This window comes from Nannospalax galili, unplaced genomic scaffold (assembly GCF_000622305.1).
Source record: "Nannospalax galili isolate Female #2095 unplaced genomic scaffold, S.galili_v1.0 scaffold1258, whole genome shotgun sequence".
Taxonomy (NCBI): Eukaryota; Metazoa; Chordata; class Mammalia; order Rodentia; family Spalacidae; genus Nannospalax; species Nannospalax galili.
Genome location: NW_008341370.1, coordinates 562,735 through 581,147, shown reverse-complemented (window position 1 = coordinate 581,147; position 18,413 = coordinate 562,735). Strand labels below are relative to the sequence as shown.

Sequence of the window (18,413 nt, the reverse complement as noted above, 5' to 3'; positions counted from 1 at the left end):
GAGAGAGCTCAGTATTTGTTGTTCTTTCAGGGGACTGGAGTTCACTGCCCAGCACCACATCATATAGCTCACAACCACATGTAATTTCAACTCTGAGGGATCCAATGCCCTCTTCTGGCCTCCAAGGGCACCTGAATGCAGATGGATGTGTAATTTAATGGCATTATGGGGATATAGTGGAAGCTAGGAGGTTGGGTTCTCAGTGGAGAACTAGATCACTGGGGGCATGCCTTAGAAGAGTATATCTTGTCCTGAGTCCTTTTTCTCTCTCCGTTTCTGCTTCCCTGGCTGCTAGAAGGTAAGTAGCTCTACCAGGATGTTCTGCCTCAGCATAGGCTTGAAAGCCATGGGACCGGCTGACCACTGGCTGAAACCCCTAGAACTATGAGTCAAAATAAACCTATCCTCCTTTTAAATTGTTTCCCTTGAGAATTTTATCATAGTAACAGACTCTAACACACCAGTTTTACAGACTAACCCTAGGACTAAGCATACCCTGTGCTACACAGCTACTACTCACTCCTGATACTAGAATGAAACCCTCCCTCCCTCCCTCCCTCCCTCCCTCCTTCTTTCCCCTCCTTTTGTTTTCTTCCTTTTTCTTTTCATTCAGACTTCCCAAGCTGATCTAGAACTTGTGATCCTCCTGCCTCAGTCTCCAGAGCCTCTCAGACCTACCACGTTAGTTTGGTCTGAGAGTCTGAGCTTAAGCCCGAATAAAGACTCTGTTCTTGCACGTTCTCTGGACTCTGTGGTAATTCTCGGGGATCCATTCTCCCTCTTCTGTGTGTGTGTGTGTGTGTGTGTGTGTGTGTGTATACCTATGTGAGTTCATGTGTACCACATGCCTGCAGGTGCCCTCAGAGGCTAGCAGGCATCAGTTCCCCTGGAAGTGGAGTTACAGGCAAGTTATGAGCTGCCTGATGGGGTGCTGGGAACCAAACCTGGGTTCTCTGCAAGATTAATAAGTGCTCTTTACCACTGAGTCATCCCTCCAGCCTCTCTTCAACATTCTCAGCCCCATGTTCATGCTGTGCATTCAGTCTCTAGGTTTATCATTCTTCATAAGTGCAACTCTGTCCCCTTCTGCCCACCTCCTCAGCACCACACCTGCAAAACCTCCTTCCTGCGCTCTGTTGTCTTCAACTTCTGGGTCTTGAGTGAATCAGGTTCTTTTACTGAGTTTTCTCCCCTGTAAAATGGAAATAATGGCATCTCATTCTGCAGGGTCACAATGCTGACAGGGTGAGGTGACACATTGTGGAAATGTTTTTCCTCATTGCTGGCATATGGCAAAGGCTGCAATGCCTCAATACCTTGAGTTGTGGTGCTGGTGGTATGTGGACTGGGTGAGGGAAGACTGCTTTGCGTGAGGACAGTGGCCCCAGTCAGAAAATGGTTAATGAGCAAAGCAATAAAATAGAACACAGTCTCTCCAAGTGCTGTCCTACCCATTTTGACCCTCTTAGGAAGCTCCCTGACTAACCAGGTGAAGGGTGATGTACTATACTGTTATAGGTTTCAAGTGTTTTCGTGGGCCAGGCCCTACCCTAGAGGGCTTTACATGAATTATCTTGAGGAATCCTAGACAAAACTCTATGAGGCAAAGATTGACAGATAAAGAAACAAGAGAGATTAAGAAACCTGCCATGAAGTCACCCAGCTGGACAGAACCTAGCAGGCCTAGATTAACCACTCAACACACCTACTCTGTAGGAGGTGTTTTCCAGCTTTGTGTCTATCTCCCTGTCCACCAAGACAGGAAGGCCAATAGGAAGCAGACCCCCACAATGGAATACTATATAGTCAGGAAAAAGGAGACAGACATGTGTAGGCATGGTAACAGTGTTGGGTAGAGAAAAACAGCAGAGCACATGCATTCCATAATGGCATGCTTCCATAAGAGCAAAACTTAACACCCATTTAACTGTTTACTGGTTCATTTGCCTCAATTTAAGTTTAGAAATCATAACTTTCATTAAGAGTTGAGCCTCTTTTAAAAACGTTCATAAAAGTTTTGTTACAAAGTAAACTTTAAAAAAAACAAAAAGTCAGGCCAGGCGTGATGGTGCTCATCTTTAATCCCAGCACTCTGCAGATAGAGGCAGGCAGATCTCTGAGTTCAAGGCCAGCCTGGTCTACTCAGTAATTGCCAGGGCTACAGAGTGAGACTGTATCTCAAACAAAACAAAAAACAAACAAATAGGGTGAGAGACAGCCACCAAGCAGTTTAGTGGTCGCTGGGAAGTATGAGGAGGGGATTGACCACACTTTGCTCTTAGATTTCCTGTTTGTACCGCTAGTATGTATCATTGTGTGGTTAATAGAAGGAAAAGGGCCTAAGAGATCACTTACCCTAGAACCATAAGGAAAAAAAGAACCAACTCCCAAAAGCTGTCCTCTGACCTCTACTTGCATGCCATGGTGTGCGCTGACAGGAAGGGCTTGGGATGTTGCTTAGTGGTAGAGCACTTGTCTATATGTATAAGGCCCTAGGTTTAATCCCCAGTACCACAATAAATAGTCAGCAAACAAACAAATGGAGGAAGGAAGGTGGTAGGCAATGAGTACTAGGACCCAAGTACACCACCTTCTCCAGTGTGTTAGTGTGGGGGGAGCTCACATTACTAAGAGGTACTGGAGTCTCAGGTTTGACATGAGACAGCTCTTGGCTATTTGCTGTGTGACCCTGGATGAGTTGCTCACTTTCTGTGAGCCCTGTTGATCATGGGAATAACAGAACTAACTCTACAGGTTTATTATGGAGATTAAATGAGATAAAACGCTTGAAAGTCCTGGCCCAGCACAGGCACAGAGCAAGCTGCTTATAAAAGTAGCTCTTTACTCTGATCCTTGGAAGATTCTAGCCTGAGCCCTGTTGCTTCATCTCATAGTCTCGGCATGTGTCACATGGATTCTTGGTTGTCAGCTATGAAGCCATTTCAGAGGACATAAACAGAAAAGGGATTTCTTCACGAGGTACTTAAAGAAGGGCTGGAGGACTTGGGGCAGTGGTAGAGACTTTGCTTAGTTTGCAGAGAGGCAAGGTACTTCAAACAGACAAAGTCCTGTATGATAGTCACGTCTGTAATCCCAGCGCCTGGGAAGCAGAGGCAGGAGGGTCCCAGAGTTCAAGGCAAACCTGTGCTGCAGAGGGAGTTTGAGGTTGGCTGGGCCGCATGAAACCCTGTCTCAAACAGTAGATTGGGCCACAGAGATGTCTCAGGGGTTAAGAGCACTGGCTACTCTAGCAGAGGACCTGGGTTTGGTTCCCGGCACGCACACAGTGGCTAACAACTGTAACTCTAGGCCCAAGGAATCCAACGCCTGCTGTGGACACTGCATGCATGTAGTGTACTTAAATACAAGCAGGCAAAACACTCATATACATAAATAAAAATTAAAGGAACAAAACAAAACAATAGCAACAGCATACTTTATATCAACAAAGATTTGGGACAGTCAGAATCACAGCCTACACTCATATCCCAGCCCAGGGCATGTACCCCTGATAGCCCATGTTTGAGAAGCAGAGGCATGAGGATCAAGAATTCAAGGCTAGCCTCAGCTACATGGGATACTGTTTAGACAACATCTTCTCTGGAAGATGTCGCTCTGCATAGTCACGGAGTGGGCCACTGGCTTCTGATCCACCTGATGGCAAGGACCCTGGGTGCCTGCAACGTGTGCAGGAGAAGGAAGGTTGGGAGTAAATATCTGGCCATTTGGGCTTTTAAAGAGGGAGAACCTTCTTTCTTCCTGAGGACAGAAGAGGGAGAGGTCCAGATGCTGCACATCCAAGAAAACCTGACAGGGAACAGAATGGAGAATATGGCGCTTCCTCTCCCTGAGACCCTCACAGACATTAGGATCAGCTGTGTGGGAAAGTAATCACGACAGGAAGTAATGAAAACCATGGTGGCTGGAGGACCAGCTGCCTGTCTGAGCTGGCAGAGAAACATATCACATACCCCATGATGGCTGAGCTTATAGCTCAGTGGTAGAGCACTTGCCTAGGATACACAAGGCCCTGGGTTCAATCCTCAGTACTGTAAAAGTCGATCAATGAAACAAACATGTCCTGGGATCATGGCTGCTGCTCTGAGATCCCCCATGTTCTAGCTCACCCAGGTGGCACAGCTAAGGTAGAGTTTGATGGCTGGTTGGGATTGTATCCCTTGAGCTAGACCTGGACACACTGGGCTAAGACCATGTTCTCCTTGGTCAGACTCACACAGATGAGAACTTGGAGAAGTGTCTCATGCTCATGTGGAATTGCTCCACCGGAACCTGTGCAGTCTCCCTTTTCCAGTCATGTCCCACTTGATACCACTTTGCCATGTTCCTGAATGAACTTGTGCCCCATCTTGGGACCTCAGCTTTCAATATAAATAGAATTCCTCGGGGTTAGGGAAAGAGGAAGAGGAGAAGAAGGAGGAGGAGGAAGAGAAAGAGGAGGGGGAGGAGGAGACTTTGCTGACTCCCAGGCCTCTGCTCTGTGAGATCAGCACCTGTTCTGTTCTCTATCTAACCCCTTCTGGATTGTCTATTCTTGTCTCTGCCTGTTCCTGACCCTGCGTCCTACCACCAGTCTTTCCTGATACCACCACTGCCTGTTTCTGTCTCGAAGTGGTCCTTGTTCCCAGAAGAACTCAACTCTATTAACTCTAGCATTTGATGTTGTTGGTGTTTTCTTTTTGGTTTTTGTTTGTTTGTTTTTTTGTTTGTTTTGGTCTTTTTTGAGACAGGGTCTCTCTGTAGCCCCAGCTGGGCTGGAACTCACTATGTAGACCAGGGTCTCTGTGTCTGTCTGTCTCTGTGTGCCTCTCTGTGTCTCTCTCTGTCTCTGTCTCTTTATTTCTGTCTCTTTCTCTGTCTTTGTCTCTCTCTCTGTGTCTCAGTGTCTCACTCTGTCTTTCTGTCTCTTTCTCTGTCTCTCTGTCTTTCTGTCTCTGTCTCTCTCTACAATGCCAGCACTTTGTTGGCTACAGCTCACAGCTAAGCACTTGTCTTGCAGAGCTGCTATAGGCCAGGGGCAGGCCGCCCTGTCAGGTCTCTGGGGCCTGTTTGCCTTTCCCCCTCTTCCTATTTAAGGCAACTTCAAAAGCATCACTTTCCTGTCAGCTCTCACACACCCCAGGGCCTCAGACCCGGGCACTGCTGCCTGCCTGCTTGCCCTCCTTCCTTCCCAGCCAAAGAGGGCTGCTGCAGAACCAGGTGAAGAGCCCCCTAACAGCAGGTGCCTTCCAGGCTACGGTATTTGAGACCTGAGGCAGGTTGGGGAAGAGTTGGGAGAGAGGGACAAGGGAAAGATGTTGGAGGGCTGAGACACTGGATGGAGGGTTTTAGGGTCTGAGGAGCATTCAAGGTCACTGAGGGGAAAGAGAACCAGTCATATGGCATTTGCCCAGCTAAGGTGACTTGCACTGTGTGGCCTCAGATGAGGATGCCATAGCAGTGGGGCACTGACTGAGCAATCAGCTGAGTGCTGGGGCATCTTCCTGACAGGCCAGCCAGGTGGCACTCAGGGACTCTCGGCTCCCCTTCTATGGCTTCCTGGCTTGTGAGGGAGTGGAGCCTGGGATACTCATGATCACGAGACCCTGAGGTTTCCTCAGCTTTCCAGAAAAGCTGTCTGGGTGAGCTGGGATGGTGGGAACCTCTGGTTGGTGTGGATCCTATTCTGCATGGAAAGGGCAGGCTCCTCAGTTCTCTGTAGCTTGGAGAAATCTAGAATGTTCCCCCAGAACCTACAAGAGAACTTTCCTCTCCATTTACTCCCCTTTCTGCACCTACTGGGAGAGCATCATTGGCTTCTACAGGTCAATGCTAAGAAAGTCCTCACACATCAGTCAGGACAACCCTCCATTTCATTTACTTTTTTGTTTTTGTTTTTGTTTTTTTTTGTTTTGTTTTTGGTCTTTTTGAGACAGGGTCTCCCTGTAGCCCGAGCTGGCCTGGAACTTGCTATGTAGACCAGGCTGGCCTCGAACTCACAGAGATCTTCCTGCCTCTGTCTCCTGAGTGCTGGGATTGAAGGCATACGCCACCATGCCCAGCTTTATTTACTTTTTTGAGATAGGGTCTCACACAGACTTGAACTTGCTATGTAGATAAGGATGACCTTAAAGTCCTGATCCTCTTTCCTCTACCTCCAAGTGCTGAGATTGCAGGTGTATACTGCCACACCCAATTTATATGGTGCTGGGGATCAAACCCAGGGCCTCATGCATCCTGGGCAAGCATGCTATCAACTGAGCCACATCTCTAGGGCCAACCCTCCATTTTTCATATGTGGAAACTGAGGCCATGAAGGAAAGTGACTGACTCACAGCCACACAGCATGTTAGTGGGACCAGTGCTAGAACACAGGCTGGGAGGACCTTCACATCTCACTTTGACTCGCCTGTCTCCCCATCTAGTAGGAGGAATATGAAGGGAAAATCAGCTACCCAGTTGGGTTGTTGCCACGAGACCAAGGCCAAGTTGGGGGGTTCAGGAGACTTCCTGTCCCCCCGCCTGGACTTCCAGCTCTGTCAAGAAAACCAGGTAGGATGGGGTCCATCTTTCTCTCTGAGAATGTATGCCAGTTAGGAGGAAGAGCTACACTGTCTGAATGGGCTAGACCCCGACTTTCCTGGTCTGGAACAGCCCCTGCCCCAGGCAATCATGGTGACATGTCCTTGAGATGCCAGAGACCCTGTCTGCATACCCCAGGGGCTCAGAAGGGGCAAGAAGATGGAGAAAAGTTCGTGCAGAAGGCTTTGCTGCTATGACCATGGACTTGGGCTGTAGTGGGAGGCGGCTCAGGGTCATCCTGTGGACTTTGCAGGGTTGGATGAGGATTTTCCCCAAGTTCATCTTGGTCCCACTCAAAACAACACAGTTGATGGAGATCAGGTTGGTCAGGAAGAGGGATTCAGACAGAGAACAGGACAGGTTCTATGGGGAAAAGAGAACAATTGGGGTCAGTGAGAAAAAGCTCTTGGGGAAAGAAACTTTTAGAGGAGGGAAGGACAGCCATTTAAATGACAGATGTGGAGTGGCCATCCATGGCTTAGTTTCTCCCCTTTAGAAACCAAAGTAGAGACGGGCCCATCCGAGGGCCCCCCCAAGTCTCAGACTCCCCCTGCCCTGTTCTTCGTCCTTTCCAGGTATTCTCAGCCTGCAGGCCATTTCCAGACACAATGGCTGCTCGTGGCTTGTCCTTGTCCAGCTGGATGTACCCCTTGTCCTTAGCAACAGCCAGATCTGCCCTGCTGGCCTGCCCCCAGAGCCTGGACCTATATCTCTGTGCCTTGCAGTCAGCATCCTTGGAGGTGGACCCACAGGATCTCAGAGAGGATGTCTCAAGCATGAGTAAGCACAGGGCTGGGGGAGAAGGGAGGCTGGACCAGAGAGCCTTGCTGGAGGCTTGGAAAGGCACAGGTTGGGGGATGGGGAGAGGATTGGGACTCTGTGTCATGGGTAAGGACAGAGGCCCAGGCATACTTAATGTCACATTTTGTCCTGGAGTTCTGGCTGGAGGAAGCTGGGGACTTTCCCAGTGACATCAGTTTTCTCAGGAATGGGTATAGCAACTGGTATAGCCAATCATCAGGGGTAGGGTGACACTTTGCTGCCCTAGAATGTTTGGGTTACTGCAGACATTTAAAAAAATTTTACATTTACTTATTTGTCTGTGTGCGTGTGTGTGTGTGCGTGTGTATGTGTGTATATGTGTGTGTGCTACAGTATATGTGTGGAGATCAGAGGACAACTGATTGGAGAGAGTTGGTTCTCTCTACTCTGTGGGTCCCGGGAATTGAACTCAAGTTGTCAGTCTTGGTGGCAAGTTCCCTCACCCACTGAGCCATCTCATTGGTCTCCCGTCCCCTCTTTAAAAAAATTATTATTTTTATTTTTTTATGTGTATGAGTGTACTGTCTACATGTATAAGAGTGCAGCTGTGTCATGCAATGCCCTCGGAGGTCAGAGGAGGGCGTCAGCTCCTCTGGAACTGGAGTTATGGACAGTTGTTAGCCGCCATGTGGGTGTTGGGATTCAAACCTGGGTCCTCTGTAAGAACAGTCAGTGCTTTTAATCACTGAGCCATCTCTCCAGCTCCACCCCTCCTTTTTATAATGAGCAAATTATTTGAGTCAGTTAAAATTTGTGTGTTTGTGTATGTGTGTACGTGTGTGTGGTGTTTCTGTGTGTGTGGTATATGTATATGTATATGTAGGTGAGTGTCGCATGCCCAAGTGGAGGCCAGAGGAGGATGTCCATCATTCTGCTCTGTCACTCTGCCTTACTACCTTGAGACAGGGTCTCTCACCAGGACTGCAGGTAGGCTGTCAGCCCGCAAGCCTCCATGATCTTCTTGTCTCCACTCCTGATAGCACTGGGGCTACAAGCCTGCACAGGAACACGCACATCTTTTTATGTTGGTGTTAGCAAGTCACTGTGTGTGTTGGAGATTCAAACTCAGTTCCTCAGGCTTATACAGCAAGCATTCTTACCTGCTGAGTCTCCTTAGTCTTCAAACAGTCTGTGATAAGATAGGAGCACTGGCCTGGGACTCAGGGAACTGGGCTTGGAATTCTGAATCCGCCCTTTTTAGTTCCTTGACTTGGGCACACCCATCGCAAAGCCTTGTTTCTTCATCAATAAGGGAGGGCCACGTATACCAGATCTAGATCTAGGTTTGTTGTACTAGAACACACCCTTTCTTTAGGCAACAGAGACCCCCTGGAGGGCAGGGACTGTCCATCTAGGTCCTGTGACCCCAGCAGGACCCTAGCATAGGGCACAGAGTAGAGTAGCTCTGGGAACCTGGTTGAGGGAAGAAATGAGGGTCCAAGTGGATAATTCGTTTTTTTTCTTTTCAATATTTGACTGTTTTGAATGCGGGGTATAGAAATCAGATCTTCGCCCATGCTAGGCAAGCACTCTCTACACTCTAAGGACCCAGCCCTGGTACTTCATCGATTGCCAGTCTTACTCCTACCCCATAGCTGCTATGTCGGTTTCTCTTGCCTGTTTCTCTACCTTTAAATGTTGTCTGGCCTCAAACTCCATCTAGATATGATGCCTCTGCTCCCTGTCCTCTTGTATCTCGTGTCTTCTGTCGTCTCTTCCCTCCCATCACCTCTCCAGCTGCCCCCTTTCTCTTCCCCTCTCCTAGTCTCTTTATTTGGAATAATACCTCAAAAGAAGTTTCTGTAGCAGTGGGACTATTCTGTACCTGTGCTGTGCAATGCCAGAAACTATTCATCACTTTTATTTCCTAACTATATAGCCCAGGCTGGCCTTGGACTCACGATCTTCCTGCCTCCTCTCCCTGATTGCTGGGATCACAGGCTGCCGTGCTCAGTCAGCTCTATGTGCACTGCAAGTGTGGCTAGTACAACTAAAAACCCGAATTTGTTTGCTGTTCCCTTTTTTTAAAAATTTATTTGCTTAGTGTGTATGTCCATGTATGTGTGTGTTCAGGACTGTACAAGTACACGTGTGCATTTGTGCATGAATGGAGGTCAGAGAACACCTTGCAAGAGTTAGTTTTCTCTTTCTATCATGTGGGTTCCTGGGAATTGAACTCAGGTTGTCAGCAAATTCCTTTACTCACTGAGCAATCTTGCTAGCCCAGTTTTTTTTATTTTTTTTATTTTTGTTTGTTTCTGTTTTTTGTTGGCCTGTTTATTAAATATTTTTATTATTATTTATTATTATTATTTTTGGTCTTTTTTGAGACAGGGTCTCCCTGTAGCCCCAGCTGTCCTGGAACTCACTATGTAGACCAGGCTGGCCTTGAACTCACAGAGATCTTCCTGCCTCTGCCTTCGGAGTGCTGGGATTAAAGGCATGTGCCACCACGCCCGGCTATTATTTTTATTTTATGTATATGAGTATTTTGCCTGCATGTATGTAAGTGAATCATGAGCATGCAATACCTGCAGAGGCCAGAAAAGAGTATCAGATCCCCTAGAACTGGAGTTACTGGCGGTTGTTAGCTGCCATGTGGATGCAGGGAATTGAGCCCAGATCCTTTGGAAGAATTCTTAACCACTGAGCCATCTCTCCAGCCCTGTTTCTTTGTTTTAAAACAAGTTCTCACCTAGCCCTGGCTGGCCTTGAACTAGATATGAAACTGAGAATGGCCTTGAACTTTTTCCTGATCCTCCAACCTCCCCCTCCCAAGTTCTGTGATTATAGGCATGCCCCACCATGCCTAACAAGAACTGTGTATTTTATTAAACTTAATGTAAATTGTCATATGTTTTCAGTAGCTGCCACTTGGGACCCAGAAGATCTAGTAACACCCTTATGCGATCTCCTCTTGACCCAGGACATCCAGTTTTATATCTTAGCCTTAGCCTTTCACAGCTGTGCCATCTCTCCAGCCCAGCCAATTTTATATCTTAATCTGGGATTTCTCTCTTAAACTCCATCCCAATTCATCCATCTGCCCACTTGATCTCTCCACTGGAGGTCTAGTAAGCTGCTGGAATCATTTTCTCTCCCTGAAGTTGTCAAGTGCTATAGACATGCCAGCAGCTTTTAGTGTGGGCACAGTAGCAGTGGGGAAACTGAGTCCCAAGTTGCCCAAGTTTCAGCTGGAGTTCTTACCCAACTCTGATCTTGGCAGGCTTGATGGGTGATAGACCTTCATTCCAGGCTGTGAGGGGCTTAACTGTTTTCCATTTCTGGTTCAGACCATCAGCCACCAGGCCATTGTGATGACTCCATGGACAATGAGAAACTCACAACCAAGGACTCAGCGAACAGGGAAAAGATGGGAAGCCATCCAGAAAGAGGCCCCTGTCCATCCCTCCCTCCTCAAACCAGCTTCTCCTCAGGCCCCAGGCCGAATAGAAAGAGCCCTAGTCCCTCGGCCTTCTGCCCTTGTCCTCCAGCTCCCATCTCCAAAGGGCTCCCTTTCCACCTCTACTCTGTCTACCCTGGGTATCAACTTCTGCCTCCACCTTACCTACTTACCTATGGGGCCCTATCTTCTGTCCAATGTCCCCACCTCTTCATGCTGCCCCAAGCCACCTCTTACCAGAACATGGCTGCCTCCAGCTTGCTGATGACAGCCAATGAGGCTGGGCCCCATAGTGTCCAGGAGACCCTGCTTTTCTACCCAAGGGTTTTCCAAGATTCTGGTCACACTTTGCATTCCCAGACCTGGAGTCCATGCTCTACAGCCACCTCAACCTCCTCCCCAGGACAAGCTGGTGTGGCAGCTCCAGCAAAGCAAGCTGTGTCAGGCCCCCGGGCAGGTATCACAGCCCTGCCCTACCCTCTGAAGAAAGAGAATGGTAAAATCCTATATGAGTGCAACGTGTGCAGCAAGAGTTTTGGGCAGCTCTCCAACCTCAAGGTATTGACCTCCCAGGTCCTGCTCTCTCTTAGTCTTTTAGTGATCTTTTGGTGACATTTTGCCCTGCTTCCAGAATCAAGTTCTGATATCTGAAAGCCACTCTGGAGCACCTCCTTAGGACCAAATGGCCCTTAGATTCATCTCAATGGAGATACTAGATAAGATGGCTACTAGCTGAGCTTGGTGCTAGTTCCAACATTCAGGAGGCTGAAGCCGGACAGTGGCATAAGCCAGCCCAAGGCCAGCTTGAGCAATACAGTGAGACTCTATCAAAAATAAATGGCTGCCAAAATCTCCTCCAACCTGGAAGATGGTCTATGAGATCACCTTATTTAAATTAAAAATCGAGAAACAGAAGCTAGAATAGATAGGATTTTTCCACCATGATTTATCATCAAGTTTAAGCTTCGATTGACTATAAAGCTCTTTTCCAGGCAACCATCCTTTCTGGGTTCCTAGTTGAGTCTCTTTATTGTCTTTGAAGATCAGATGAGGGAATCAGGCAGACCACAGTCTGACAACCAACCTTTCTCAAGTTGGATCCCACAAATCAGGCCAGGTTCTGAAGGGTCATCAACTACATCGTCCAGCAGGGGCCGTCCATGGGCCTGTCACTCTGTGTTAGCAAAGACCCCAAGCTAGATTTTTTAAAGGTTACTGCTATTAGGGAAACAGCCCTGCTGAATCCTCCAGCAGGAAGGATTCTTAAACTTTTAACAATTGTCAAACCACCTGGAGAGCTAAGAAACCTGCAGATTCCCAGTTCCCAGCCCCAGAGATAATGACTCAGCAGGTCTAGGGTGGGGCCCTAGAATCTGCATTTCTAGAGTGCTCCCTCCGTGATACTGTCACTGCTGGTCTGTGAATCACACTTTAAGTGTTGCTGCTCCAGGAAATATCTGGAGTACCCTTTACCTGACCTCTTAAACTCTGCCTTCTCTCTTGTAGGAGGTGGGAGTATCCTGGGTGTTGGCAGTCTCTGAGGGAGATGATAGAGGGATCCTGCAGGGGTGTGGATGGAGACTGGGCTGGGGGCTCTGGGCAGCTGGCAGCATTCTTTCCATACCTGGTTCAGGTCCACCTACGTGTGCACAGCGGAGAGCGTCCATTCCAGTGTACGCTGTGTCAGAAGAGCTTTACCCAGCTGGCCCACCTGCAGAAGCACCACTTGGTACACACTGGGGAGCGGCCCCACCAATGTCAGGTAAGACCCTTCTCCCTATCACATGTATACTTGCAGCTTAGCAAGAACTCCTAGGCTCCTGGAGGGGTGGTACCTGGGTCTCCATTCCTCAGTCCTCCTGAGCAAGTATAGATGGAGAGGAGAATTCAGGGGATACAAGGATGGAGTGAGTTCTGTAGAAGGAGAAAATTCAGCTGTCTGTCTATGCATGGAGAATAATGAAGTTAAGGATCCTGGAAAAGGCATCCTCTTTCCTACCTCCAGGGGTTGTCCTGGAGCTAAGGCCATAGTGTGTGCAAGGAACCCAAGTAGGAAAACCATTAGCTCAGCGTAGCTCCTTCCTTGAGCCTGACCTCATCCTTCAGGAGGCAGAGGGCAGGGAGCCTCTCCTTTTACAGGGGCAAAAGCGAGAGAGCAGTGTTGTTCTGAATCCAGGCTACAGAGTCAGACTCCTTGTGTTCAAATCCTAGCTCTTCCTCCCAACTCATGGTGTGATCTTTGACTTGCGGCTTCATTCCTCTGAGCCTGTGCTTTCTTTCTTTTTAAAAACATTTTATTTATTAAAAAAAATTTTTTTGGGTCTTTTTGAGACAGGGTCTCCCTGTATCCCCAGCTGACCTGGAACCCACTATGTAGACCAGGCTGGCCTTGAACTCACAGAGATCCACCTGCTTCTGCCTCCCAAGTACTGGGACTACAGGCGTGGCCACGATGCCCAGCAAAATATTTTGTTTTTTATTTTATATGTATTGCCTGCATGTAGGTAAGTGCACCCATATCATGCAAAGCCTGTGGAGGTCAGAAGGTAGTGTCAGATCCCCTGGAACTGGAGTTACAGATGGTTGCTAGCTGCCATGTGGGTGCTGGGAATCAAACCTGGGTCCTCTGCAAGAGCAGTCAGTGTCTTAACCATTGAGTCATCTCTCCAGATCCAGCCTTTGCTTTCTTGCCATAACATAGCAGTATTGATATTCGGGCGTGCTTCTGAGGAAGACTACATGAAGCCAGTTCCTGGCTCATTCAGCTCCCAGCACATATATGTTGGCTACACCCATTGACGCTGCAGCCCCAACATCAAGGTTCTATGTGATGATTACCTCATTTGGTCGTCCCTAACTATGAGGTCAGGAATCAATCCTTGTGATACTGATAGAAGAAGGAAGGCTCAGGGAAGTCACTCACACAAGGACATACGGGAGTAAAAGCAAAATGTTAATTCAAGTCAGCCTGGTTCTAAACGTCATTCTGTGTGAGAAACCACCAGGGACAGCTTCTGGGCCTGCATTGACAGTGAGGGGGTTTAGAGGAGGTGTTTCCAAGATGGGTGCAGGAGAGAGAGAGAGAGAGAGAGAGAGAGAGACCCTGAGGCAGCAGGAGGGCAGAACTGATGCTAGTGCCTGTTCCATCAGATGTGCCCCAAGCGCTTCAGCAGCTCCAGCAACCTCAAGACCCATCTACGCCTGCACTCAGGCACCGGGCCCTTCCAGTGCAGTGTCTGCCCAACCAGCAACTGCATGCCCCTCAGCCTTGTGGCCTGGCCCACACCCACCTGCCCCTAGCTTTTCTCACCTGCCTTGCCCAGTGGCACCAAGGATCTTATGGAAGCACCATCAGAGAAGCAGTTATGCTGGAATGTGGACGAGGTCAAGGTGTCTTTGATATCTCAGGGAAAGCAAGAACCAGCCAGCCTGAGCGGTGGTGTTGTGACTGCCTTTAATCCTAGTACTCAGAAGGCAGAAGCAGGCAGATCTCTGTGAGATCTAGGCCAGCCTGATCTACATAGTGAGTTTCAGGCTAGCTGGGGCTACAAGGAGACCCCATTTTAAAATAAATAAATAAATAAATGATTTTTTTCTCAGTGCTGAGTTGGTGGAAGAGAATGTTACTGTGTACCAGTCAGCCCCACATCTCGCCTGGGAGCAGGTCAGGAACACAGCCTGTGTGAGGTGGGAGTGACCAACCATCTACCTTAGGCTGGGTTTCATGCTGTTGTGACCTATCTGGGACTGAGCCCTCTGTCTCAACTCACCAATAGACAGTGCAGCCTTTCAGGAGTCTGCCACGTGCAGACTGTGCTGTTGCAGCACAGGACACTTTGCCCTCCTTTCTGAACACCTTTTTCCAACACCAGTCCAATTGTCCCTGGTCTCCTTCCACCACATTCTGACCCTTCCATTCCTACTCAGCCATCACAGTGGCAACTGGTATTCCCTGGCATGGTCAGGTGTAATCCTCCTTGGGTGGGGGTAAGAAAAGAAACATAAGGTACCTCTGTCTTCTCTTGACTGAGAATCATGGTGTCTTCTGTGTGCCAGGACCAGTTACCACAAAGGTAAAAGGATAAAGGGGTGTGGATTTGGGGGGGGGTGCAGAACCAATTTGGGCTACAGGCAGGAAAGAACTGGCTCTAAAGGAGAGTGGGGCCAGGTGTCCATGCCTTTAATCCCAGCACTTGGGAGACACTGGCAGGCATAGCTCTGTAAGACTGAGGTTAGCCTGATTTCCATAGCAAGTTCTAGGTCAGCTGTGGCTACAGGGAGACCCTATCTCAAAAAGACAAAAAAAGGGGGGGGGGGCAGATCTGGAAACCTACCGATGGCCTGCCTCTCTGCCTTATTAAGGATCCCCTTAAAAGTGCAAGGTTGGGGCTGGGAAAATGGCTCAGCGACTAAAGAGCACTGGTTGCTCTTTGCAGAGGACCCGGGTTCGGTTTTCAGTACCCACATTTCTGATGTCCTCTTCTGGCCTCTGCGATCATTACACACACAAGTGGACTTTCATACATGTAGGCAAAGCACTCATACACATAAAATGAAAGTAAATTTTAAAAAAAAGTGCAATGTGTTCCCTACCTCAACTCGTGAACTGGGCAGTATTAGGTGCGAAGGCTCATATGGGGCTGGAAAGGTGGCTCAGCTGTTAAAAGCACTAGCTGCTTTTGCAGAGGACCAGGGCTCAGTTCCCAGCACCCACACGACAGCTTACAACTATCTGTAACTCCAGTTCCAGGGGATCCGACGCTCTCTTCTGGCCTCCGAGGACATCAGGCACCTACGTGTTGTACATACATATATGGAGGCCAAACACCCATACACATAAAATTAAAAATGACTCATCTTCAGACTATGTGTTCTCTGACCCATTTCCAGCAGGGGGCGCCAGTCCCGCCCCTGTGGATTTCATTGTGGTTCGTCACCTGGTGTGGAGTGACATCTGCGAGGGTTCCAGCTCACCCTTGTCACACCTTTGTGTGCTTGGGATTCCAACCCCTCGGGCTAGGCCCCGCCCACTCTCTGTCCAGGCTCCGCCCCCAAGCTCTTACTACTCCTTAGACAGCCCCTAGGCTCAGCCCTGCCGCCCAGCCCCTGCTCGCCCCAGGCCCCTTTCCTAGGTCTTTGCACAAATGCAGCTCCCAATGCGTGCACCAATCAGCCCCCGACACCTACCTCCTGAGAACTGAAGTTGCCGGACGGACCGAGTAGAGAGCAGGGACTCGGGTAGGGAGGGGATGGGGCTCGTGGGGAGCGCCCACGGACTGCGGTCTAGGGTGGGCACAGTCTCCTGAGAGTGCGCCTAGCGCCCCAGGGGATGTGCAGCATCTGGATCAGGTCCCCTCCCGCGGCCCGTGCGGGCGAGGCAGCTGTTTGCTCAGGGGGGCGGGTCGGGGGAGGCGCTTCTCCGCCTGGACAGCCGATCCTGTGGCCCCCGCCACAAGTGCCATGACCGAGCCACGCAAGGGCTTGGGGTCTCGCCTGGGCCGGCTCTTGACTGGACTAAGGGTCCGAAGGGAGCGCAAGGGAAAGGAGATCTCTGAGGAGGCCAGACTCCCGGATAGGTGAGGGGAGTTGGAGGAGGGCTGGGTTGGGGGTGTGGGGTCCCTGGCCTGGGCGTATGCATTTGTGACTGTGTGTTTTACAATGTAATAAGTGTCCAAATCAGCATGTGTGGATATCTCAGAGCACACACAAAAAAACATGTGCCAATGTGCCACAAATTGGGATCTGTGAACTGTGTAAACTGTGGGTTATCCTTATGCATTTTTTTTAAAAGACAAGGTATCACCATGTAGCCTTGGCTGGCCTGGAATTTGGTATGTAAAACAGACGGCCTCAAACTGTGGCAATCCTCCTGAGTCAGCCTCCCAAGTGCTGGGATTACCCCGTGTGCTCCACTATATCTGGCTGTCCTTGTGCTTTTTCAAGACCTTAAAATACCTCTGACAATTTCCTGTCAGTCAGGCTGCCTGCCAAGATTTTCTCCCCAGTGGTAGTTCCTCCTGCTGCTGTGGACTTTGATTCTCACATCTGAGCCAGTGTTTCTCTGAACGTCATGTCCCTTTGTCCTGAGTCTGACAGATTCCTGAGTTGTCTTTGCATTGTATTTGCCCTCGGATGCCACGTATAGGTTCCGCGTCATCTCTGCACCTGGAGACTGTAACAATAAACCTTTATATGCTATTAGTCTGGTGCTTTCTCTGGATTATCTGGAGTAATCCTCTTGGCAGCCTTATAAGGCAGGTATTCCAAGTGATTCAGATCTGGAAATGGAGGATCAGAGAAGTTAAATCACCTACCCAAAGTCACACCGTGGTAAAACTGTGGGATACTTGCTTCAGCTGACTGACTCCAGAACTCACTTCCCTAAAAGCTCTGTTGCTATGGAGATGGCCAGATTGCAAGCCAAGGGTCCGGGATTGCTAGTCTTTGTTGCCTCTGGCTGAGTAATTTGAGCAAGTTTGCTTCACCTCTCTGAGCCTATTCATGGTGGATGTCTGAGTGGAAGGAAAACCTCCTCTGTGGATGACTGAAGTCTGATGGCTGTAAGGGGACAGAGAAAATCTAAGTGGCCTCAGTAGCTCACAGGCCCTGTGTGGACAGAGTGCGGGTGTGCGGTCAGGCACCAGGTGTTTGTATGTCTCTGCAGTTACCGGGCAATTTGTTCTGATCTTATCATGACCCAGCTGTCTTCAGCCTACTAGCCCAGGAGGGATGAGGGTGTGGTGGGGCGGAGGGGAGGGGTTTGTTCTGCTCTCTCACCCTAAAGACGGGAGGGCCTAGTTACCCTGTACCTGGAAGCCTGAGTGCCCTGGGGTGCCCACACCCTGCCAGTGCTCTGCCCACCCCCACCTGGGAGGAACGCCCTCCCCCTTACCCTGTCTGGCAGAAACCTGCCCTATAGGCCCAGGCAGTTCTCCCCACACCCCTCCACACTCAGAGAAGAGGGAGGCTTGGGGTGCAGGTGAGTCAGGAGTGAGGAAGGAAGGGGAGGGTTTGCAGGACCAGAGTGATGACACGTTATGTGTACACTTGGACCCTGCTGATACCAGCATGGGAATGGGACCCTGAACTGAGGCACAGGCTACAGATCCCTGCTGATTACCCAGGATAAGGGGCAGGGGGGCTAAAACAAGGCACTTCTAAATCTTACCCCTATTAGTGTGGCGATGTCCAACCAAGCTCTGGAACGTGACAGCCCTGGTGGCATTTGCTCTAAGGCTCACTAGCTGTATGACTCTGACCAAGTCACTTTGCCTCTCTGGGCTTGTTTTCCTTATCTGAAAAATGTGGACACTGATATATATATATATATATATATATATATATCTTCTAGGATTATTGTGAGGCTTAAAAGTGATCAAATAGGCACAAACCCTGGTGTTAAGCCAGGTACCCAGGAGGACCTTGGCAATAATGGGGTTTGGGTGTTATTGGAGCATTGTCTTCCCTTCCTTTCCCTGATATGGACCTGCACCCCATTGTGATCAGAGCCCTCATCTCTGCTTCTGTGTGTGTGTGTGTGTGTGTGTGTGTGTGTGTGTGTGTGTGTGTGTGTACGCGTGTACACATATTCTCACATGTTTTTCTTCCT

General features: G+C 49.2%; 2 protein-coding genes across 6 annotated transcripts in view; both read left to right on the top strand.

Moving 5' to 3' along the window:
• The first annotated feature begins 5,060 nt into the window (after nucleotides 1-5,060).
• Znf683 (zinc finger protein 683) lies at nucleotides 5,061-14,239 on the top strand. Its single transcript, XM_029565249.1, has 6 exons — nucleotides 5,061-5,217; nucleotides 6,423-6,549; nucleotides 7,155-7,359; nucleotides 10,695-11,362; nucleotides 12,438-12,566; nucleotides 13,955-14,239. Exons 2-6 carry the CDS (start codon nucleotides 6,433-6,435, stop codon nucleotides 14,102-14,104), a joined length of 1,269 nt encoding a protein of 422 aa, XP_029421109.1. The 5' UTR covers nucleotides 5,061-5,217; nucleotides 6,423-6,432; the 3' UTR covers nucleotides 14,105-14,239.
• Nucleotides 14,240-16,274: 2,035 nt separating this feature from the next.
• Crybg2 (crystallin beta-gamma domain containing 2) overlaps nucleotides 16,275-18,413 on the top strand; it is a 31,787-nt gene continuing 29,648 nt past the window's right edge. For all 5 annotated transcript variants that reach the window (XM_029565234.1, XM_029565237.1, XM_008836815.3 and 2 more), the window contains exon 1: nucleotides 16,275-16,380. The gene's annotated coding sequence lies outside the window, so the exon portion shown is untranslated. The remainder of the gene's footprint in view (nucleotides 16,381-18,413) is intronic.

Bases quoted from the DNA above. Each gene is read 5' to 3' on its own strand.
- Znf683 (XM_029565249.1), top strand. From the start codon at position 6,433: ATGAAGGGAAAATCAGCTACCCAGTTGGGTTGTTGCCACGAGACCAAG. The intron at 6,550-7,154 runs GTAGGATGGGGT...CGTCCTTTCCAG, and splicing joins AGCTCTGTCAAGAAAACCAG to GTATTCTCAGCCTGCAGGCC. The intron at 11,363-12,437 runs GTATTGACCTCC...TACCTGGTTCAG, and splicing joins GGCAGCTCTCCAACCTCAAG to GTCCACCTACGTGTGCACAG.